Source organism: Dendrobates tinctorius, unplaced genomic scaffold, assembly GCF_039654945.1.
Source record: "Dendrobates tinctorius isolate UK_male_01 unplaced genomic scaffold, ASM3965494v1 ptg000028l, whole genome shotgun sequence".
In the NCBI taxonomy this organism is placed as follows: domain Eukaryota; kingdom Metazoa; phylum Chordata; class Amphibia; order Anura; family Dendrobatidae; genus Dendrobates; species Dendrobates tinctorius.
Window position 1 is genome coordinate 80,375,284 of NW_027361696.1, and position 19,594 is coordinate 80,394,877.

The following is a 19,594-nucleotide window of genomic DNA, read 5'->3' on the forward strand; positions in this document are numbered from 1 at the left end:
TGTGCAGGCATCGTCCGATGGGACTACAAGTCCCATCGGGCGATGCCTGCTACCATGACAGTGATTGACACATTAGCCAATGATGGGACAGTAGTAGTCCCATCATCCGGCTAATGTGTTGAATGTACAAAAAAAAAAAAAAAAAAATTACATGCAACATACATACTACATGCATGCTACATACATACTACATGCATGCTACATACATACTACATGCATGCTACATATATACTACATGCATGCTACATACATACTACATGCATGCTACATACATACTACATGCATGCTACATACATACTACATGCATGCTACATACATGCTACATGCATGCTACATATATGCTACATACATACTACATATATGCTACATACATACTACATATATACTACATATATGCTACATACATACTACATATATACTACATGCATGCTACATACATACTACATATATACTACATGCATGCTACATACATACTGCATGCTACATACATACTGCATGCTACATACATACTGCATGCTACATACATACTGCATGCTACATACATACTGCATGCTACATGCATGCTACATGCATGCTACATGCATGCTACATGCATGCTACATGCATGCTACATGCATGCTACATGCATGCTACATACATGCTACATATATACTACATATATACTACATGCATGCTACATACATACTGCATGCATGCTACATACATACTGCATGCTACATACATACTACATGCTACATACATACTACATATATACTACATGCATGCTACATACATACTACATGCTACATACATACTACATACATACTACATACATACTACATGCTACATACATACTACATATATGCTACATACATACTACATATATACTACATGCATGCTACATACATACTACATGCTACATACATACCACATATATACTACATACATACTACATGCATGCTACATGCTACATACATACCACATACATACTACATACATACTACATATATACTACATGCATGCTACATACATACTGCATGCTACATGCATGCTACATACATACTACATACATACTACATGCTACATACATACCACATATATACTACATACATACTACATACAATACATTCATACAATACATACATAGACATACAGTACATATAACATAGAGTAACATACTTACCAATACTTGTCACATTGTTCCCCGAAGCCATTGTCTTTTACGGAATAAATATTAACATAACAAACCACAAAAATACTCACCCACGATCCGAAGCAGTCCACGAGTGTGTCCCACGACGATCTTGGGTAGAGAACTGCAGCATCAGCTGTTGCTGCCGTTCTCTACGGGCTGCAGGAATCCAATGACGGAAGGTAGGTATCCTTCCGCACTGTATTCCTCCGCCACTTAAAAAAAAAAAAAGTCCCTAGTCTCACTTTATGCCATTGCTGTGTGGGATTTTTTTAAAGGTTTTTTTCATAGTACAGAAAAGTTTGATTCTGCACTTAGAAAAGCAGCTTCGCTTTTTACTTACTTTTTTCAGGCTCCCTATTGAAACTTTTAAACCCTTAACGAATAGAGGTATTTTTTGGTTTGCGTTTTCGTTTTTCTCTCCCCTTCTTCCCAGAGCCATAACTTTTGTATTTTTCTCTCAATATGGCCATGTGAGGGCTTGTTTTTTGCGGGACGAGTTGTACTTTTGAACGACACCATTGGTTTTACCATGTTGTGCACTCAAAAACGGGAAAAGATTCCAAGTGCAGTGAAATTGCAAAAAAAGTGCAATCCCACAGTTGCTTTTTGTTTTGCTTTTTTACTAGGTTCACTAAATGCTAAAACTGACCTGCCATTATAATTCTCCAGGTCATTTCGAGTTCATAGACACCAAACATGTGTAGGTTCTGTTTTATCTAAGTGGTGAAGAAAAATTCCAACCTTTGTTAAAAAAAAAAGCACCATTTTCCGATACTTTTAGCATCTCCATTTTTCGTGATCTATGGTCGGGTGGGGGCTTATTTTTTGCATGGTGAGCTGACATTTTTAATGATACCATTTTGGTGCAGATATGATCTTTTGATTGCCCGTTATTGCATTTTAAATCAATGTCGTGGCGACCAAAAAAACGAAATTCTGGTGTTTTGACCTTTTTTCTCACTACGCCGTTTAGCGATCGGATTAGTCCTTTTTTTATTGCTTAGATCTAACGATTCTGAACGTGGCGATACCAAACACATGTATGTTTGATTTTTTTATTGTTTTATTTTGAATGGGGTGAAAGGGGTTTTTTTTTTTTTTTTTAAATATTTTTAAATACATTTTTTTTCCACTTTTGTCATGCTTCAATAGTCTCCATGGGAGACTAGAAGCTGCCTTAATCCGATCAGCTCGGCTACATACAGGCGATGATCAAATCACCTGTATGTAGCAGATTTGCTCACTTGCTATGAGCGCTGATCACCATGCGGCGCTCATAGCAGTCCAGCACTGACAACCATAGAGTTCTCCTGGAGACCTCTGGTTGTCCTGCCAAACCATCGGTGACCCGCGATCACGCGACGGGGGTCACCAATGGGCGGATTCCCGGACCGATAGCTGGAAGTGCGCATTAAACGCTGCTGTCAGAGTTGACAGCGGCATGTAACTGGTTAATAGCTGCTGGTGGATCACAATTCCACCAGAAGCTTGTCCGGGCACATTTCAGCTGTTCAAAACAGCTGACATATGCACTGATGGAACATCGCCATCTACTGTCAGTGTAATGCAACTCCTCCAACACATACTGTAAGTAATACTGTAAGCGTAACTCTACTTTCTGCCTTTGTAGTCATTCTGTAGAACAGCTATAGCAGGAAAAATACACCAAAATTCGGGCTTGGAGGGGTATAGTTTAGCCTAGGCTAGAATATATCCAGGGTATACTTTGGCCTAGGCCACATTAACCCCGGGCATAGTCTCGGACGGGGTATATTCTGGCCTGTTACACCGGGAAAGATGTGGGATCACCACCGGAGCCCACATCAAAGGGAGCGAGTCTGACATCGGCGTAAATTTACTCTCGATGTCGGAAAGGGGTTAAAGAATGAAAAAAAAAAATCACAGAAACTGAACTGCTCAGCAGCGTCTTTAGATGCACAGCATTCCTGTAGAAATAAATGCAGCAAAAAAAAAAAAGCCTGCAGCTTTTATGCTATATATGAATACAGCCTCCACGGTCAGTAAACACTGCGGGTTTGACGCTGCGTTCATCCGCAGCATCAAACCCACAGCGGCCAGATGTTACAGCATAGTCGATGGGATTTTAAGAAATCCCATCTCCACTATGCGTTCAGAGACGCCTCTGGCTTCCCTGCATAACCGGAAATGCGACGCGCCTTTCCAGACTGCAGCATGTCTATTTATGTTGCCGAGACCCTCCATCTTCGCAGCATAAATTACCCATAGACTATCATTAGATGCAGTAAAATCGCATTATCTTTATTGCCACATGCGTATTAAGTGCAGGAACACAGCTTACTCCGCATGTAAACTAATTTAAATAATGTTTTACCTTCTGACCACGAGAACTGCCCTGCACGTGACCGCCGGGGTTCTCTCTGGTCAGTAGGCAAGTTCTCACGGTCAGCTGATCGTGAGAACTGCAGTGCAGGTGACTGCCAGGGACCGAGTTGTCTCCGGTGATCAGCTGCAAGCTCCAGTGTGTCTAGATGTCAGGCTGAATCGTGGCATATTGCCACCATTCAGCCAAAGGCATCCAGATGTAGCAGAGCTGGACTCGTTGTGGGACAGGATGTACATCTCTGGCAAAAATTAAGAGACCACTGCACAGTATTATAAAAATCAGCTTCTCCACATGTCTGACAACCATTTCATTCCAGTGTCAATTGAATTCCAACCAGAGTACACCTCAATCTACTTAATGTGCTTCTGATTAGGTGATCACCTGAACCAAATCTTATTTAACAAAGGAAAGTATAAAAAAAAAGCCTGCTGTGGTGTTCACAATCCTCTTGCAATAGGACAAGCTGGATGGCAAAACAAGTGCTAGTAATATCCCAAAAGTAATAGGAATAAAAAAAATAACTTAACGATTCCAAAGGAGTTGAAAAGAAAAGTCTTTAGTGAGGAAAAGAAGGGCTCAATTCTGGCTTTACTAGCAGAGGGATACAGTGAGTGTCATGTTGCCTCCATCCTTAAAATTTCTAAGATGGCAGTCCATTACAACAAGGTCAAGCAGCAGACATTGGGGACAACAAAGCTACAGACCGGCAGAGGACAAAAATGACTCTCCGCTGACCGGGATGACCATCATCTTATTCGAATGTCACTCAGCAACCGCAGGATGACATCAAGTGACCTACAAAAGCAATGGCAAATGGCAGCTGGGGTGAAGTGCATGGCAAGAACAGTTCATAACAGACTCCTTGAGGCAGGGCTCAAGTCATGTAAAGCTAGAAAAAGGCCTTTCATCAATGAGAATCAAAGGAGAGCCAGGCTGAAGTTTGCCAAAGACCATAAGGATTGGACCATAGAGGACTGGAGTAAGGTAATCTTCTCTAAGTCTAATTTTCAGCTTTGGCCAACACCTGGTCATCTAATGGTTAGACGGAGACCTGGAGAGGCGTACAAGGCACAGTGTCTTGCACCCACTGTGAAATTTGGTGGAGGATCGGTGATGATCTGGGGAAGCTTCTGCAAGGCTGGAATTGGGCAGGTTAATCTTTGCGAAGGACGTATGAATCAAGCCACATACAAGGTTATCCAGGAAAAACAGTTTATTCCTTCTGCTCAGGCAATGTTCTCCAACTCTGAGGACTGGTTTTTCCAGCAGGACAATGCGCCATGCCACAAAGCTAGGTCAATCAATGTGTGGATGAAGGACCACCACATCAAATCCCTGTTATGGCCAGGCCAATCTCCAGACCTGAACCCCATTGAAAACATCTGGAATGTTATCAAGAGGAAGATGGATAGTCACAAGCCATCAAACAAAGAAGAACTGCTTAAATTTTTGTACCAGGCGTGGCATAAGGTCATTCAAAAGAAATGTGAAAGACTGGTGGAAAGCATGCCATGACGCATGAAAGTTGTGATTAACCCCTTAACGTCCATTGACAGACACAGTCCGTCATGGCCGAGTGTAAGTTCCCACACCATGACAGACTGTGTCCGTTATGCATCTAAACTACCAATGCATGTAAACACACAGTGGTAGTTCAGTGCCCACGCCGTTGGTCCCTGCACCAAGATTGCTGTGATCGGTCAATCTGACTGACGGATCACAGCATGACCGCGCAGGAGATGCTGAAATATCAGCATCTCTCGCCCGGTCAGTGCAGGAGCTTAATGCAGCCAGTGGCTGAGCTTCTGCACTAGCAGCCAGGAGCGGTGTCCATGCCACCTCTGGCTGTTAACCCCCTAATTGCTGCGATCAATCGTGACAACCCCCGGGTTATCCAGCTATGGAAAGCCTCTGAGACCATGCTCACAGCATGATCTCAGAAGCTTTCAGCATTGGTATAATACATTGTAAAGCTAGTGCATTGCAATGTATTATACCTGCAACCAAAGTTTAAAAAGTGAAAGTCCCATAAAGGGTCGAGGTAAAAAAAGGAAATTTAAAAAAAAAACAAAATCTGTAAAAAAAAATATTCAAAAGTAATACAAATAAAAAAAATCCATTAATATAAATTTTTATGTAAAAAAAAGTAAAACAAAAAAAGTACAGCTTTGGCTGTAAAAATCCCATCTATAAAAGTGTCACTAGTTAACCCCTTCAGTGAATGCCATAAAAAAAAGTAGCAAATTATACTTTTTCAAAGTGGTATCATCATACCGCTTGGAAAAAGTGGAATAAAATGCGATCAAAAAAAGGAATGGTAAGAAAAAAAAAAAATATCACTGAAAGTGCCATCTTCTCCCGCAAAAAAACAAGTTGCCATACAGCTCCATCAGCGGAAAATAAAGTTATAGCTCTCAGAATAAAGCAATGCTAAAATAATTATTTTTTTCTATAAAAGTTTTTATTGTGTAAAAATGCCAAAACATAAAAAAAACTATATAAATGAGGTATTGCTGTAATCGTAGTGACCCGAAAAAGAAAACAATTCCTGAACTGCTGGTTTTTGTTCATTCTGCCTCCATAAAAATCGGAATAGAAAGCGAACAAAAAAGTCATGTGCCCTAAAACGGTACCAATAAAAATGTCAGCTCGTCCTGCAAAAAATAAGCCCTCACATAACTGTCGGCTGAAATATGTAAAAATTATAGCTCTCAAAATACAGAGATGCAAAAACTTCTTACAAAAAAAAGTGTGTGACAGCTGCCAAACAAAAACCTACTATAAATAGTAAGTCAAACCCCCTTTTATCACTCTCTTAGTTAGGGAAAAATAATAAAATAAAAAAAAATGTATTTATTTCTATTTTCCCATTAGGGTTAGGGTTGGAGCTAAAGTTAGAGTTAGGGTTGGGATTAGAGTTGGAATTAGGGTTAGGGTTGGTATTAGGGTTAGGTTTGCAGTTAGTGTTATGGATAGGGTTGGGGGTGTATTTGGTTAGGTTTGAAGTTAGAATTGGGGGGTTTCCACTGATTAGGCACATCAGGGGCTCTCCAGACATGACATGGCGTCTAATCTTAATTCCAGCCAAATTTTCCTTTCAAAAGTCAAAGGGCGCTCCTTCCCTTCCGAGCTCTGCCATGCGCCCAAACAGTGGTTCCGCCCACATATGGGGTATCAGCATACTCAGGACAAATTGTTCAACAACTTTTGGGATCCAATTTTTCCTGTTATCCTTGGGAAAATAAAAAATGGGGCCAAAAAGATCATTTTTGTGGAAAAAATATGATTTTTTTTTTATTTTCACAGCTCTATATTATTAACTTCTGTGAAGAAGTTCAAAGTGCTCACCCCATACCCATAAAAGTTCCTTGGGGGGGTCTAGTTTCCAAAATTGGGTTACTTATGGGGGGTTTCCACTGTTTAGGTACATCAGGGACTCTCCAAATGCGACATGGTATCTGCACCCGATTCCATCCAATTTTACGTTCAAAACCTCAAACGGCGCTCCTTCTCTTCCGAGCCCTGTCGTGCGCCTAAAGAGTGGTCTTCCTCCACACATGGGGTATCAGTGTACTTGGAAGAAATTGCACAACAAATATTGTGGTTCATTTTCTCCTGATACTCTTGACAAAATAAAAAAAATTATGTCCGAAGTGAAATTTTTGTGAAAAAAAGTTAAAATATTCATTTTTTTCCTTCCACATTGCTTCAATTCTTGTGAAGCACCTGAAAGGTTAATAAACTTTTTGAATGTGGTTTTGAGCACCTTGAGGGGTGCAGTTTATAGAATGTTGTCACTTTTGGGTATTTTTTGTCAAATTGACTCCTCAAAGTGACTTCAAATGTGAGGTGGTCCCTAAAAAAAATGGTTTGGTAAATTTTGTTAATATGAGAAACTTTAACCCTTATAACTTCCTAGCAAAAAAAAATTTGTTACCAAAATTGTGCTGATGTAGACATGTGGGAAATGTTATTTATTAAGTATTTTGTGAGACATATCTCTCTGATTTAACAGCATAAACATTAAGTTTGAAAATGGCAAATATTAGAAATTTTTGCCATATTTACATTTTTTTCATGAATAAATGCAAGTTATATCAAATAAATTTTACCAGTAAAATGAAGTACAATATGACATGAAAAACATTCTCATAATCAGTAGGATCTGTTAAAGCGTTTCAGAGTTATAATAACATAAATTGACAGCGGTCAGATTTCAAAATTAAGGCCTGGTCATAAACCTATAAAGTGGCTTGGTCCTTAAGGGGTTAAAAGTCATGGTTATTCCACAAAATTTTGATTTCTGAACTCTTCCTGAGTTAAAACATTAGTATAGTCATTTCGAAATGACTGTGAACTGGTTTTCTTGCATTATTTGAGGTCTGCAAGCATTGCATTGTTTTTATTATTTTTACCATTTCGCCTTTTCTGAAAATAAATACAAAATTTAGTGCTTGGAAATTTGAAGACGTCAGTAGTTTATAGAATAAAAGAGCAATTTACATTTTATTCAAAAATATACCTATAAAGAGAAAAATCAGAAACTGAAAATTTTGCAGTGGTCTCAATTTTTGCCAGAGCTGTATATCTTCTCTGCAGACAGACAGGTATGGTATACTTCAAGGTACTCTACTTAGCCATAGTAGGGGAGTTTAACCACCATAAACCTGATCTACAACCTATGTAAACAGTGCCTGTATATACACTGCTCAAAAAAATAAAGGGAACGCTTAAACAGAATATAACTCCAAGTAAATCAAACTTCTGTGAAATCAAACTGTCCACTTAGGGAGCAACACTGATTGACAATCAATTTCACATGCTGTTGTTTAAATGGAATAGAAAACAGATGGAAATTATTGGCAATTATCAAGACACCCTCAATAAAGGAGTGGTTATGCAGGTGGGGACCACAGACCACACCTCAGTACCAATGCTTTCCGGCAGATGTTTTGGTCACTTTTGAATGTTGGTTGTGCTTTCACACTTCTGGTAGCATGAGACAGACTCTGCAACCCACACAAGTGGCTCAGGTAGTGCAGCTCATCCAGGATGGCACATCAATGTGAGCTGTGGCAAGAAGGTTTGCTGTGTCTGTCAGCATAGTGTCCAGAGACTGGAGGCGCTACCAGGAGACAGGCCAGTACACCAGGAGACGTGGAGGGGGCCGTAGGAGGGCATCAACCCAGCAGCAGCACGATACCTCAGCCTTTGTGCAAGGAGGAACAGGAGGAACGTTGCCAGAGCCTTGCAGAATGACCTCTAGCAGGCCACAAATGTGCCTGTGTCTGCACAAATGGTTAGAAACTGACTCCATGTGGATGGTTTGAGTGTCCGACGTCCACAGATGGGGGTTGTGCTCACAGCCCAACACCGTGCGGCCCTCAAAAGAAATGCCACCCCACACCATTACTGACCCACTGCCAAACCGGTCATACCGAAGGATGTTGCAGGCAGCAGATCGCTCTCCATGGCATCTCCAGACTCCAGCAGTCTCTCCCTAGTCTCCACTCCTTGGTTGTCCAAGGAACTGTGACCTCTGCCACCAGCATTGTCAGATGGGATTTTTAAAATAATTCTTCAACTTGGGCCTTCTGGTACTGCAACATATTATTAGACCTCTCCACAACAGAGAAAACTTCCCAAGAGGGTGATTGCTCATGTTGTCCTTCTCTTCATCCTCCCTCTACTCGTCTTCAGGCCATCCACGCTGAACAGACGCGATGAAGGTGATGTGGGTAGTACCGTCTGTATCGCAAGTAACCAGCTCCTGTTCCTCCTCATTATTACCTAATCTGCGTTGAGAAGATCAGATGAGGCTAGGCTGTGTAGCATCACCCAGTATACAGGTGCTTCTCACAAAATTAGAATATCATTACACACAGAGGGATCTACTTCAAGTGTTTATTTCTGTTAATGTTGATGATTATGACTTACAGCCAATGAAAATCCAAAAGCCATTATCACAGTAAAATTAGAATAATTAAAAAAAACCACCTGCAAAGGCTTCCTGAGCATTTACAAAGGTCCCTTAGTCTGTTTCAGTAGGCTTCACAATCATGGGGAAGACTACTGACTTGACAGATGTCCAGAAGGCAGTCACTGACACTCCACAAGGAGGGTAAACCACAAAAGGTCATTGCTAAAGAATCTGGCTGTTCACAGAGTGCTGTATCCAAGCATATTAAAGCTGAGTGGAAGGAAAAAATGTGGTAGAAAAAGGTGCGCAAGCAACCAGGTTAACTGCAGCCTTGAAAGGATGGTTAAGAAAAAGCCATTCAAAAATTTTGGGGGAGATTCACAAGGAGTGAACTGCTGTTGGAGTCATTGCTTCAAGAGCCACCACACTCAGACGTATCCAGGACATGGGCTACAAGTGTTGCATTTCTTGTGTCAAGCCACTCATGACTAATAGATAACGCCTGGAGGGTCTTACCTGGGCCAAGGAGAAAAAGAACTGGACTGTTGCTCAGTGGTCCACGGTGTTGTTTTCAGATGAAAGTAAATTTTGCATTTCATTTTGAAATCAAGGTCCCAGAGTCTGGAGGAAGAGTGGAGAGGCACATAATCCAAGCTGCTTGAGGTCTAGTGTGAAGTTCCACAATCAGTGATGGTTTGGGGAGCCATGTCATCTGCTGGTGTAGCTCCACTGTGTTTTATCAAGACCAAAGTCAGCACAGCCATCTACCAGGACATTTTAGAGCTCTTCATGCTTCCCTCTGCTGACAAGCTTTTTGGAGATAGAAATTTCATTCTCCAGCTGGACTTGGCACCTGTCCACACTGCCAAAAGTACCAATACCTAGTTTACAAACAGAGTGCTAGGCAGCTGCTTAGAAGAACCCATGTCTGATGTTTTTTGGTACAAGGTTAGAGGAACCTGAGTATTATAAAGCTGGGATAATTGCATCACTTGGCCTCTCCTAATGATGATAGTGAACAAGCCATAACCCCAACAGGCTAATTAAGGTCTGAAACCTTGGTTAAAGTTACTTGAGCTCACAAATCTCCAAGGGTGCCCAAACTTTTCCATCGGCCCAGTTTGTAATTTTTAAAATATGAAAAATTACTAAATATAAATATGTATACATAATTTTTCTAACCTAAAATACTAAAGGAAATATGTCATTTTTTATCTTTAGGCCTTGTATAGATGATTTCATCTTCAAATTGCTTAACTGTTCACAATAACAGTAATTTAGACCAGGGGTGCCCAAACTTTTATGTGCTACTGTATATGCTGCTGTGCCTGTTACTGCTACTAGTCAGCTTCATTCAAGTAAATGGGGCAAAACTGCAGTATCTGGTCCTGGTCACACAGGACTCTCATGTCACTAATGTTTTTCACCGGAATTCCCCTACAATTAATCATGGCTTATTACACAGGGGAGAGATTTTATGTGGCAACCAGGTGGGAAGCTTAAAACCAAAAAGTCTAATTGATTTGAGTGCAGAAGCAGTTTGCCTACAGATAACCAAACATCACACAAATATGACAGCTAGGAGATGAAGCAGTGGAAAAATGAAAGATATCAATGGTGAGTAAAACATGGGATTACATTTAATCTCACAGCGATACATTTATGTGCACTTTGCATTTTTTTTCTCTTTTTAGCATTTTTAATGCAGTAAAATCAATAATCATGACTGAAGTTTTGGGCTTTACCATGCAGCAGGAGAAAAACTAAGGCGATCGTAAAGAAAACAATCTAGAATCCGCAGCTTGCTCTACAGAGGTCCAATTTACAGTGTTGGACTGGGGAGCCAAGGGCCCACAAATAACCAACTCCAGGGCCCCACTTTTCTGCTACATGCAAATGTGACACTATCCTTAATCACAAATGTATATAACAATGTAACAATGAACTGGGTAGATAGTTAAATGAATAAGATACTGCCTCTGTCTGTACATAGTGATTCAAGTACATTGTGCCAAGTACTGCTCATATAAGAGGGTGGTGGCCCACTCCTGCACAGGGGTCCACCGGAGGATTCTCCTGTTCTGTGGGCCTGTCCAAGCCTGGGTCCAAACACAAGTGTTAGAGTAACGAAAGGGTTAATGTCTTCAGGCCTGCCAAATCTTTTAGGCTGTGGTTGATCTCACCAATTGTTTAGAACAAAGAACTGATGAGGAGTGTGACTAAGTTGGGAGGACAGAGTGTCTTTTACTTATTATGCAGTTATGAATTCTGCCATTTGCGGTTATGTATGAACTGACTAAATTTGCAGAACACCTATATTCATGAAGGGTATAAAATAAATGAACACTCCGACAAATATTGGAGATTGGTGTAAATCACAAATTGTGCATTTCTTATTCTCTCCTGAATCTAAAAACTTCCAAATTGGAGTTAGGGTTGCTCTAGCACATTACTTAAAAAAAAAAGTCTTATTTTAGAATGATAGAATCGTAGAGTTGGAAGGGACCTCCTGGGCCATCTGGTCCAACCCCCTGCTCAAAGCAGGATTCACTAAATTATCCCAGACAGATGTCTGTCCAGCCTCTGTTTGAAGACTTCCATTGAAGGAGAACTCACCACTTCTCGTGGCAGCCTGTTCCACTCATTGATCACCCTCACTGTCAAAAAGTTTTTTCTAATATCTAATCTGTGTCTCCTCCCATTCAGTTTCATCCCATTGCTTTTGGTCTTTCCTTGTGCAAATGAGAATAAAGTTGATCCTTCTACAATGTGACAGCTCTTGAGATATTTGTAGATAGCTATTAAGTCTCCTCTCAGTCTTCTCTTCTGCAAGCAAAACATTTATGTGGCTAAAAAAAACTAAAGCAGTAAATAAAGAAACAAATATATTATTTTGCATGTCACCTATGAGCAATATTAATTTGAAAGTGGTTGTCCAGGCTTGGAGTACAAGGTTGCACACTGTCAGGATTTTCCAGTGTTGGCACCAGGAGTGGGCAAGTATGCAATTTCGCATACATCTGGCCACATTCCAACCAGATGTTCGCGAACTTCGCTCAATACAAGTGAATTTAGTGAGGCCAGATATGTCTAGTTGGAATGTGACCGGAAGTGACCGCCCCCACCGGAGAATCCTAACAGCTTGCACTGTGCACTCTATGAAGATTCACAAATCAGCAGTCATGTAGAGTGACTGCTGACTTGAAGCCCAAGCCTGGACAACTTTTTTAAAGTACTGAGCAGACATTATGATTACAGTGAAAGTATTTTTACAGAAATATATAGCCCTTTAATTTATTCTTATGTATTTAAATAAGTAGACAGACATAATTACATACAAAGTAAAGAGAAAGAAAAATTCCAGCAGAACAATACATAAGATTTCTGACCCATCACTTAAAATACAGTGTACGGTATATATTGGTTGAGTCAAAAGTCCCGAACCACCTGTATATTAGCCCTGCCGATAAAGTCAGAGTTGATACGTTGCTTGCAATCACTGTTTCCGAGTCCATTTGTACGCTGCAGCTCACAAGCTTTGCTCCTATGATACCCGTACAGAAGATTTATTTGCCACCTACATCTACAATAAAGAATTTCAAAACTTTGGCAAAAAAAAAAATATATATATATATTTTAAAAAATATAGAATTACTTTTTTTTGTTTTTGTTTCCCGATTCCACAAAACAAGAGGCTAAAAGACTGGTAACATTAATAAAATGGTAACATTACAAGCTAATGATCCGATCAGAAACCCTGGAAGAACTGGTCTGGAACGCAACATTCCTGACCAAATCGATAGAAGAAGATCATAGGGCAGAAGTGGTGACCAGCATCTTTCGCATTATAAAAATTCTTCATTCGTAGAATGTGGAAATTAGGCATAGTGCATCGGCGGAACTTCCCATCCTGTCGTAAGGCATTGACCGCTATATCCCGGTACAGTCCAAGATACACCGGGTAATGGCCATTTTCTTCAGCAGCTCCACAGAGATTACTTCTCCAGCAGAGATGACTGGAGGCGTCTTTGGTACATCCATATATTCCAGTTCATATACATTATATATATTTATATACTCTTTGGAAGACATTAAATAGCATGAAGTCCAAGTAGCCCAATAAATCTGCTCAGAGGCTGCCTTTCTCAAGTTCACTGTCCACCTTTTTCTTTTGCCTCTCCATCACGGCCTCCAGCTCAGAGATCTTCTTAGAGTCCTAAGAAACCACAAAATAAGAAAATTCCAGTTACCAGAGGTTTATAAAAGAAAAAGGAAGAAACTTAAACGGGGCTGTCCGGCTCAAGCCTACAAGTCTGCAGTCACTCTGTGTGACAGTAGACTTGTGAATCCTCACAATGTGCACATAGTGTGTTGGGAGGACTCCCCGATGCCAGGAGCAGAAGGTCATGTGACTGCGAGTACGTAATTTGAATACTTCCGGACACATTCCAACTAGACTTGTGCAGCATCAATACACTTGCTTTGAGTGAGGCTGTGCCCGTCTAGTTGGCATGTGACTGCATGTATGCAAATCTGACTGCAGGGACCACAGACTTGTAGACCAAGGCTGGACAACCCTTTTAACTTCGAAATAGTTTTCATTTTAAAGTATCGTACTGAGTTGTTATAAAGCTCCCTATGTGTATAGAGCTCCAATGAAAAATTTAGAGGACAGCACAGTGTTTATCAGTCCTTGCAGTTCTGGATCACACCAAGAAGTTTGTATGTTCTCCCCGTGTTTGCGTGGGTTTCCTCCGGGTTCTCTGGTTTCCTCCCACACTTCAAAAACATAATGGTAGGAAATAAAGATTGTGAGTCCCAATGGGGACAGTAAAGACTTGTGGAATATGATGGTGCTATATAAGTAAAAAAAATAAATATTGTCTAGCTATTGGATCTCTAGGACTCATTCATCAGCTGTTCATAGGATAATAGTTATAAGGTACAAAAATCAGACCCCATGCTTTGCACTGATGAGGTGCAACATCCTGAAACACCTTCTGCAAATTGAGATTCTGGTTTGGATTTTATCCTAAAGTCGTGTGACAAGGCTTGTTGAAGGGTCGATATTGACTGTTAAGATTGCTACTTCCAATAGGTGGTGATAGACTTCTAGTCCTCTTTCTCTCTGAAGAGACAACTTGCATATTTAATTATCCAGAGGAGCATTGCATGGCTTGCAAGTCTCCTCACACTGGAATGTCATTCTCCACAAGGAGAAAATTACCCCTTGGATCCCAAACAACAAAAAGAAATCTCAATCTAGTTACACCTTTCCCCATTTCATCTCCTCGTTGTCAGATTACAAACTGTCACAAAGAATTAATTCTCATAGTTGGAGAATATACAGAATCCTCAAAAACAAGTGTAGGGTCACCAGTATTTGGAAGCTCCCAATTTGGAGACCACTATTTTAAATATGTAAAGGGGACCCATCACAATACAAACTACATACACTATTAAATAGATCTCTTGGAGCTGATGAGACTGGTGTCTTTACTTTGAAAATCGATATTAGAATGGCTCCATTATTCCTGATATTATAATGAACATTTCCTCAGTCACTCTACAGCTGAACTCAAAAATGATATAGTCATTCTGAAGCAAATTTTCTTAAAGTAAGTACACCAGCCTCAGCAGGACTAAGATTAATTAAACCCCTTCCCGACCTTTGACGCCACATAGGCGTCATGAAAAGTCGTGCCAATACGACCCATGACGCCTATGTGGCGTCACAAATTGATTGCCCCCCCTGCGGGTCGGGTGACCGGGGTCACTGAAAGGTCACCCAACCCGCACACAGAGGACACTTAAGAGTTAATCCCAGGGGGCGTGGCTTAGCCCCCACGTGCCTACGATCGCTCTGATTGGCTGTTAAAAGTGAAACAGCAAATCAGAGCGATTTGTAATATTTCACCAATGAAATTTGGTGAAATATTACAATCCAGCCATGGCCGATACTACAATAGCATCGGACATGGCTGGACACCGAGACCCCCCCACACCGACTGGCGGGGGCGATCGGTCGCCGCTGTCATCATCTGCTCCCCCTCCCCTTCCCTCCGCTCCCCCCACCTTCCGATCCCCCCCCTCACCCCCCCCAGTACTTCCGATGTCTTGCTGTGGCTCCCGGGGTCCCGCAGTCCTCGATCATGGGCGCCGCCATCTGGGAAAATGGCGGGCGCATGCACAGTGCGCCTGCCATTTTCCCAGATGGCGGCGCCCATGAATTTGCCGGCTTCCCATTCATTTTTTCATTTTGATAAACTCTCACAGTGATCAAAATGACGAAAAAGTAAATACACCCCCCTGTTTATCACCCCCATAGATAGGCACGCATAATAAAATAAAAAAAATATTTTTATTTTTCCATTAGGGTTAGAATTAGGGTTAGGGTTGGAATTAGGGTTAGGGTTGGAATTAGGGTTAGGGTTACAAATAGGGTTAGGGTTACAAATAGGGTTAGGGTTACAAATAGGGTTAGGGGTAGGTTGGGATTAGGGCTAGGCTTGTGGTTAGGGTTAGAGTTGGGATTAGGGTTAGGGGTGTGTTGGGGTTAGGGTTGTAGTTAGGGTTATGATTAGGGTTGGGTTTGGGTTAGGGGTGTGTTTGGGTTAGAGTTGAAGTTAGAATTGAGGGGTTTCGACTGTTTAGGCACATCACGGGGCCTCCAAATGCGACATGGCGCCTCGATTTATTCCAGCCAATTTTGCGTTCAAAAAGTCAAACAGCGCACCCTCCATTCCAAGCCCCGACGTGTGCCCAAACAGTGGTTTACCCCCACAACTTTGGGGGTCTAATTGCTCCTGTTACCCTTGGGAAAATAAAAAATTGGGGGCTAAAAAAATGATTTTTGTGGAAAAAAAATGATTTTTTATTTTCACGGCTCTGCGTTATAAACTTCTGTGAAGCACTTGGGGGTTCAAAGTGCTCACCACACATCTAGATAAGTTCCTTGGGTGGTCTAGTTTCCAAAATGGGTTCACTTGTGGGGGGTTTCCACTGTTTAGGCACATCAGAGGCTCTGCAAACGTAGCATGACGCCCGCAGACCATTCCATCAATTCGGCATTCAAAACGTCACTACTTCGCTTCCGAGCCCCGACGTGTGCCCAAACAATGGTCCCCCCCCAACATATGGGGTACCATCGTACTCAGGGTACCATCGTACTCAGGACAAACTGGAGAACAACTTTTGGGATCCAATTTCTCCTGTTACCATTGTGAAAATAAAAAATAGCGGGCTAAAAAGTCATTTTTTGAGGAAATAAAAATTATTTTTATTTTCACGGCTCTGCGTTATACACTTCTGTGAAGCACCTAGGGGTTCAAAGTGCTTACTATGCATCTAGATAAGTTCCTTATGGGGTCTAGTTTCCAAAATGGGGTCATTTGTGGGGGAGCTCCAAAGTTTAGGCACACAGGGGCTCTCCAAACACGACATGGTGTCCGCTAACGATTGGAGCTAATTTTCCATTCAAAACGTCAAATGGCGCTCCTTCCCTTCTGAGCCCTGCCGTGCGCCCAAATAGTGGTTCCCCACCACATATGGGGTACCAGCGTACTCAGGACAATCTGAACAACAACTTTAGGTGTCCAATTTAACCTATTACCCTTGTGAAAATAAAAAATAGCGAGCTAAAAAATCATTTTTGGAGGAAAAAAAATAATTTTTTATTTTCATGGCTCTGAGTCTATAAACTTCTGTGAAGCACTTGTGGGTTCAAAGTGCTCACTACATATCTAGATAAGCTTCTTGGGGGTCTAGTTTCCAAAATGGGGTCACTTGTGGGGGATTTCTACTGTTTAGGCACATCAGGGGCTCTGCAAACGCAACATGATGCCCGCAGAACATTCTATCAAAGCCCCCGTTACACATAACAATCCGACATCGTTAGACAGCCCCAGCGATCAGGACCAGCGACGCTGGACACTGGTTTCTAATGTAAACGTCGGGTATCCAGGAGCCGCGGCTCCTGGATACCCGCTGTTTACCTTGGAAACAGCGTCGCTGAACGCTGGTCTCTCGCTGCCACACATAGCGATGCACACTGGCCAGCGGGAGACCAGCGATCGAAAAACGGCACTGGCCGATGCTGCACGATCAGCGATAACCGGCAGGGGGGCCGGTCGCTGATCCCCGTCACACACTGTGATCTCGCTAGCGAGATCGCTGTGTGTGACGGGGCCTAAAGTCTGCATTCCAAAATCGCACTCCTTCCCTTCTGAGCTCTCCCATGCGCCTAAACAGTGGTTCCCCCCCACATATGGGGTACCAGTGTACTCAGGACAAATTGCACAACAACTTTTGTGGTCCTATTTCTCCTGTCAGCCTTGTGAAAATAAAAAATAGCAGGCTAAAAAAATCATTTTTGAGGAAAAAAAAATTATTTTTTATTTTCACTGCACTGCGTTATAAACTTCTGTGAAGCACTTGGGGGTTCAAGGTGCTCACCACACATCTAGATAAGTTCCTTGGGGGGTCTAGTTTCCAAAATGGGGTCACTTGTGTGGGAGCTCCAATGTTTAGGCGCACAGGGGCTCTCCAAATGCGACATGGTGTCCGCTAACGATTGGAGCTAATTTTCCATTCAAAAAGTCAAATGGTGCTCCTTTTCTTTCGGGCCCTGCCGGGCGCCCAAACAGTGGTTTATGACCACATATGACGTATCGGTGTACTCAGGAGAAATTGCCCAACAAATTTTAGGATCCATTTTATCCTGTTGCCCATGTGAAAATGAAAAAACTGAGGCTAAAAGAAAATTTTTGTGAAAAAAAAGTCCTTTTTTTACAGATCAATTTGTGAAGCACCTGGGGGTTCAAAGTGCTCACAATGCATCTAGATAAGTTCCTTGGAGGGTCTAGTTTTCAAAATGGGGTCACTTATGAGGGAGCTCCAATGTTTAGGCACACAGGGACTCTCCAAACGCGACATGGCAACCGCTAAATATTCCAGTATATTTTCCATTCAAAAAGTCAAATGGCGCTCCTTCCCGTCTGAGCCCTGCCGTGCACCCAAACAGTGGTTTATGACCACATATGAGGTATCGGTGTACTCAGGAGAAATTGCCCAACAAATTTTAGAATCCATTTTATCCTGTTGCCCATGTGAAAATGAAAAAAATTGATGCTAAAAGAAAATTTTTGTTGGAAAAATTAAAATGTCCATTTTTTCCTTCCACGTTGCTTTAGTTCCTGTGAAACACCTGAAGGATTAATAATCTTCTTGAATGTAGTTTTGAGTAGCTTGAGGGGTGCATTTTTAAGATGGTGTCACTTTTGGGTATTTTCTGCCATATAGACCCCTCAAAGTGACTTCAAATGTGAGGTGGTCCCTAAAAAAAATGGTTTTGTAAATTTTGTTGTAAAAATGAGAAATCGCTGGTCAACTTTTAACCCTTATACAGCCTAACAAAAAAAATTCTGATGTAAAGTAGATGTGTGGGAAATGTTATTTATTAACTATTTTGTGTCACATAACTCTCTGGTTTAACAGAATAAAAATTCAAAATGTGAAAATTGCAAAATTTTCAAAATTTTTGCCAAATTTCCATTTTTTTCACAAATAAACGCAAAAATTATCGACCTAAATTTACCACTAACATGAAGCCCAATATGTCACGAAAAAACAGTCTCAATCGCTAGGATGCGTTGAAGCATTCCAGAGTTACTACTTCATAACGGGACACTGGTCAGAATTGCAAAAAATGGCCAGGTCATTAGGATCAAAATAGGCTGGTCATGAAGGGGTTAATAACGTATGCAGTTTGTACAATTTGAAACGCTTTAGAAACTTAAGCTACGAATAAAACACTGACAGGGTACACTCACAGTGCTGTATGTTCTCATATGAGAGAGAATCGGGCCAATTATGCTAATGACACTCAACTCAAACTATTAGAGTTTGAGCCTAGTCTCATCTGATTCTCTCGCATGAAAGAATTGCAGTACAGGTGCAGAAAAGATGGAGAACTTAATTTCTCCATTGTCTCTGTATGCGTACATCGGACTGCACTTGGATGACATTTGAGTGCAGTCCAATATTTAACACTGTATGGGTGTGTGTGATCTGAATATGCTGGCATGAGAAAATAATGGCAGATCTGCTCTGCCCTATAGTATAACATTGGGCTGAG

At 41.4% G+C, this 19,594-nt stretch overlaps 1 protein-coding gene across 2 annotated transcripts in view; it reads right to left on the reverse strand.

Moving 5' to 3' along the window:
• Positions 1-12,723: 12,723 nt before the first annotated feature.
• EPS8L1 (EPS8 signaling adaptor L1) overlaps positions 12,724-19,594 on the reverse strand; it is a 98,846-nt gene continuing 91,975 nt past the window's right edge. For both annotated transcript variants that reach the window (XM_073571070.1, XM_073571071.1), the window contains one exon: positions 12,724-13,675. In XM_073571070.1, coding sequence (XP_073427171.1) covers positions 13,589-13,675 — 87 coding nt within the window. In that variant the 3' untranslated portion in view covers positions 12,724-13,588. The remainder of the gene's footprint in view (positions 13,676-19,594) is intronic.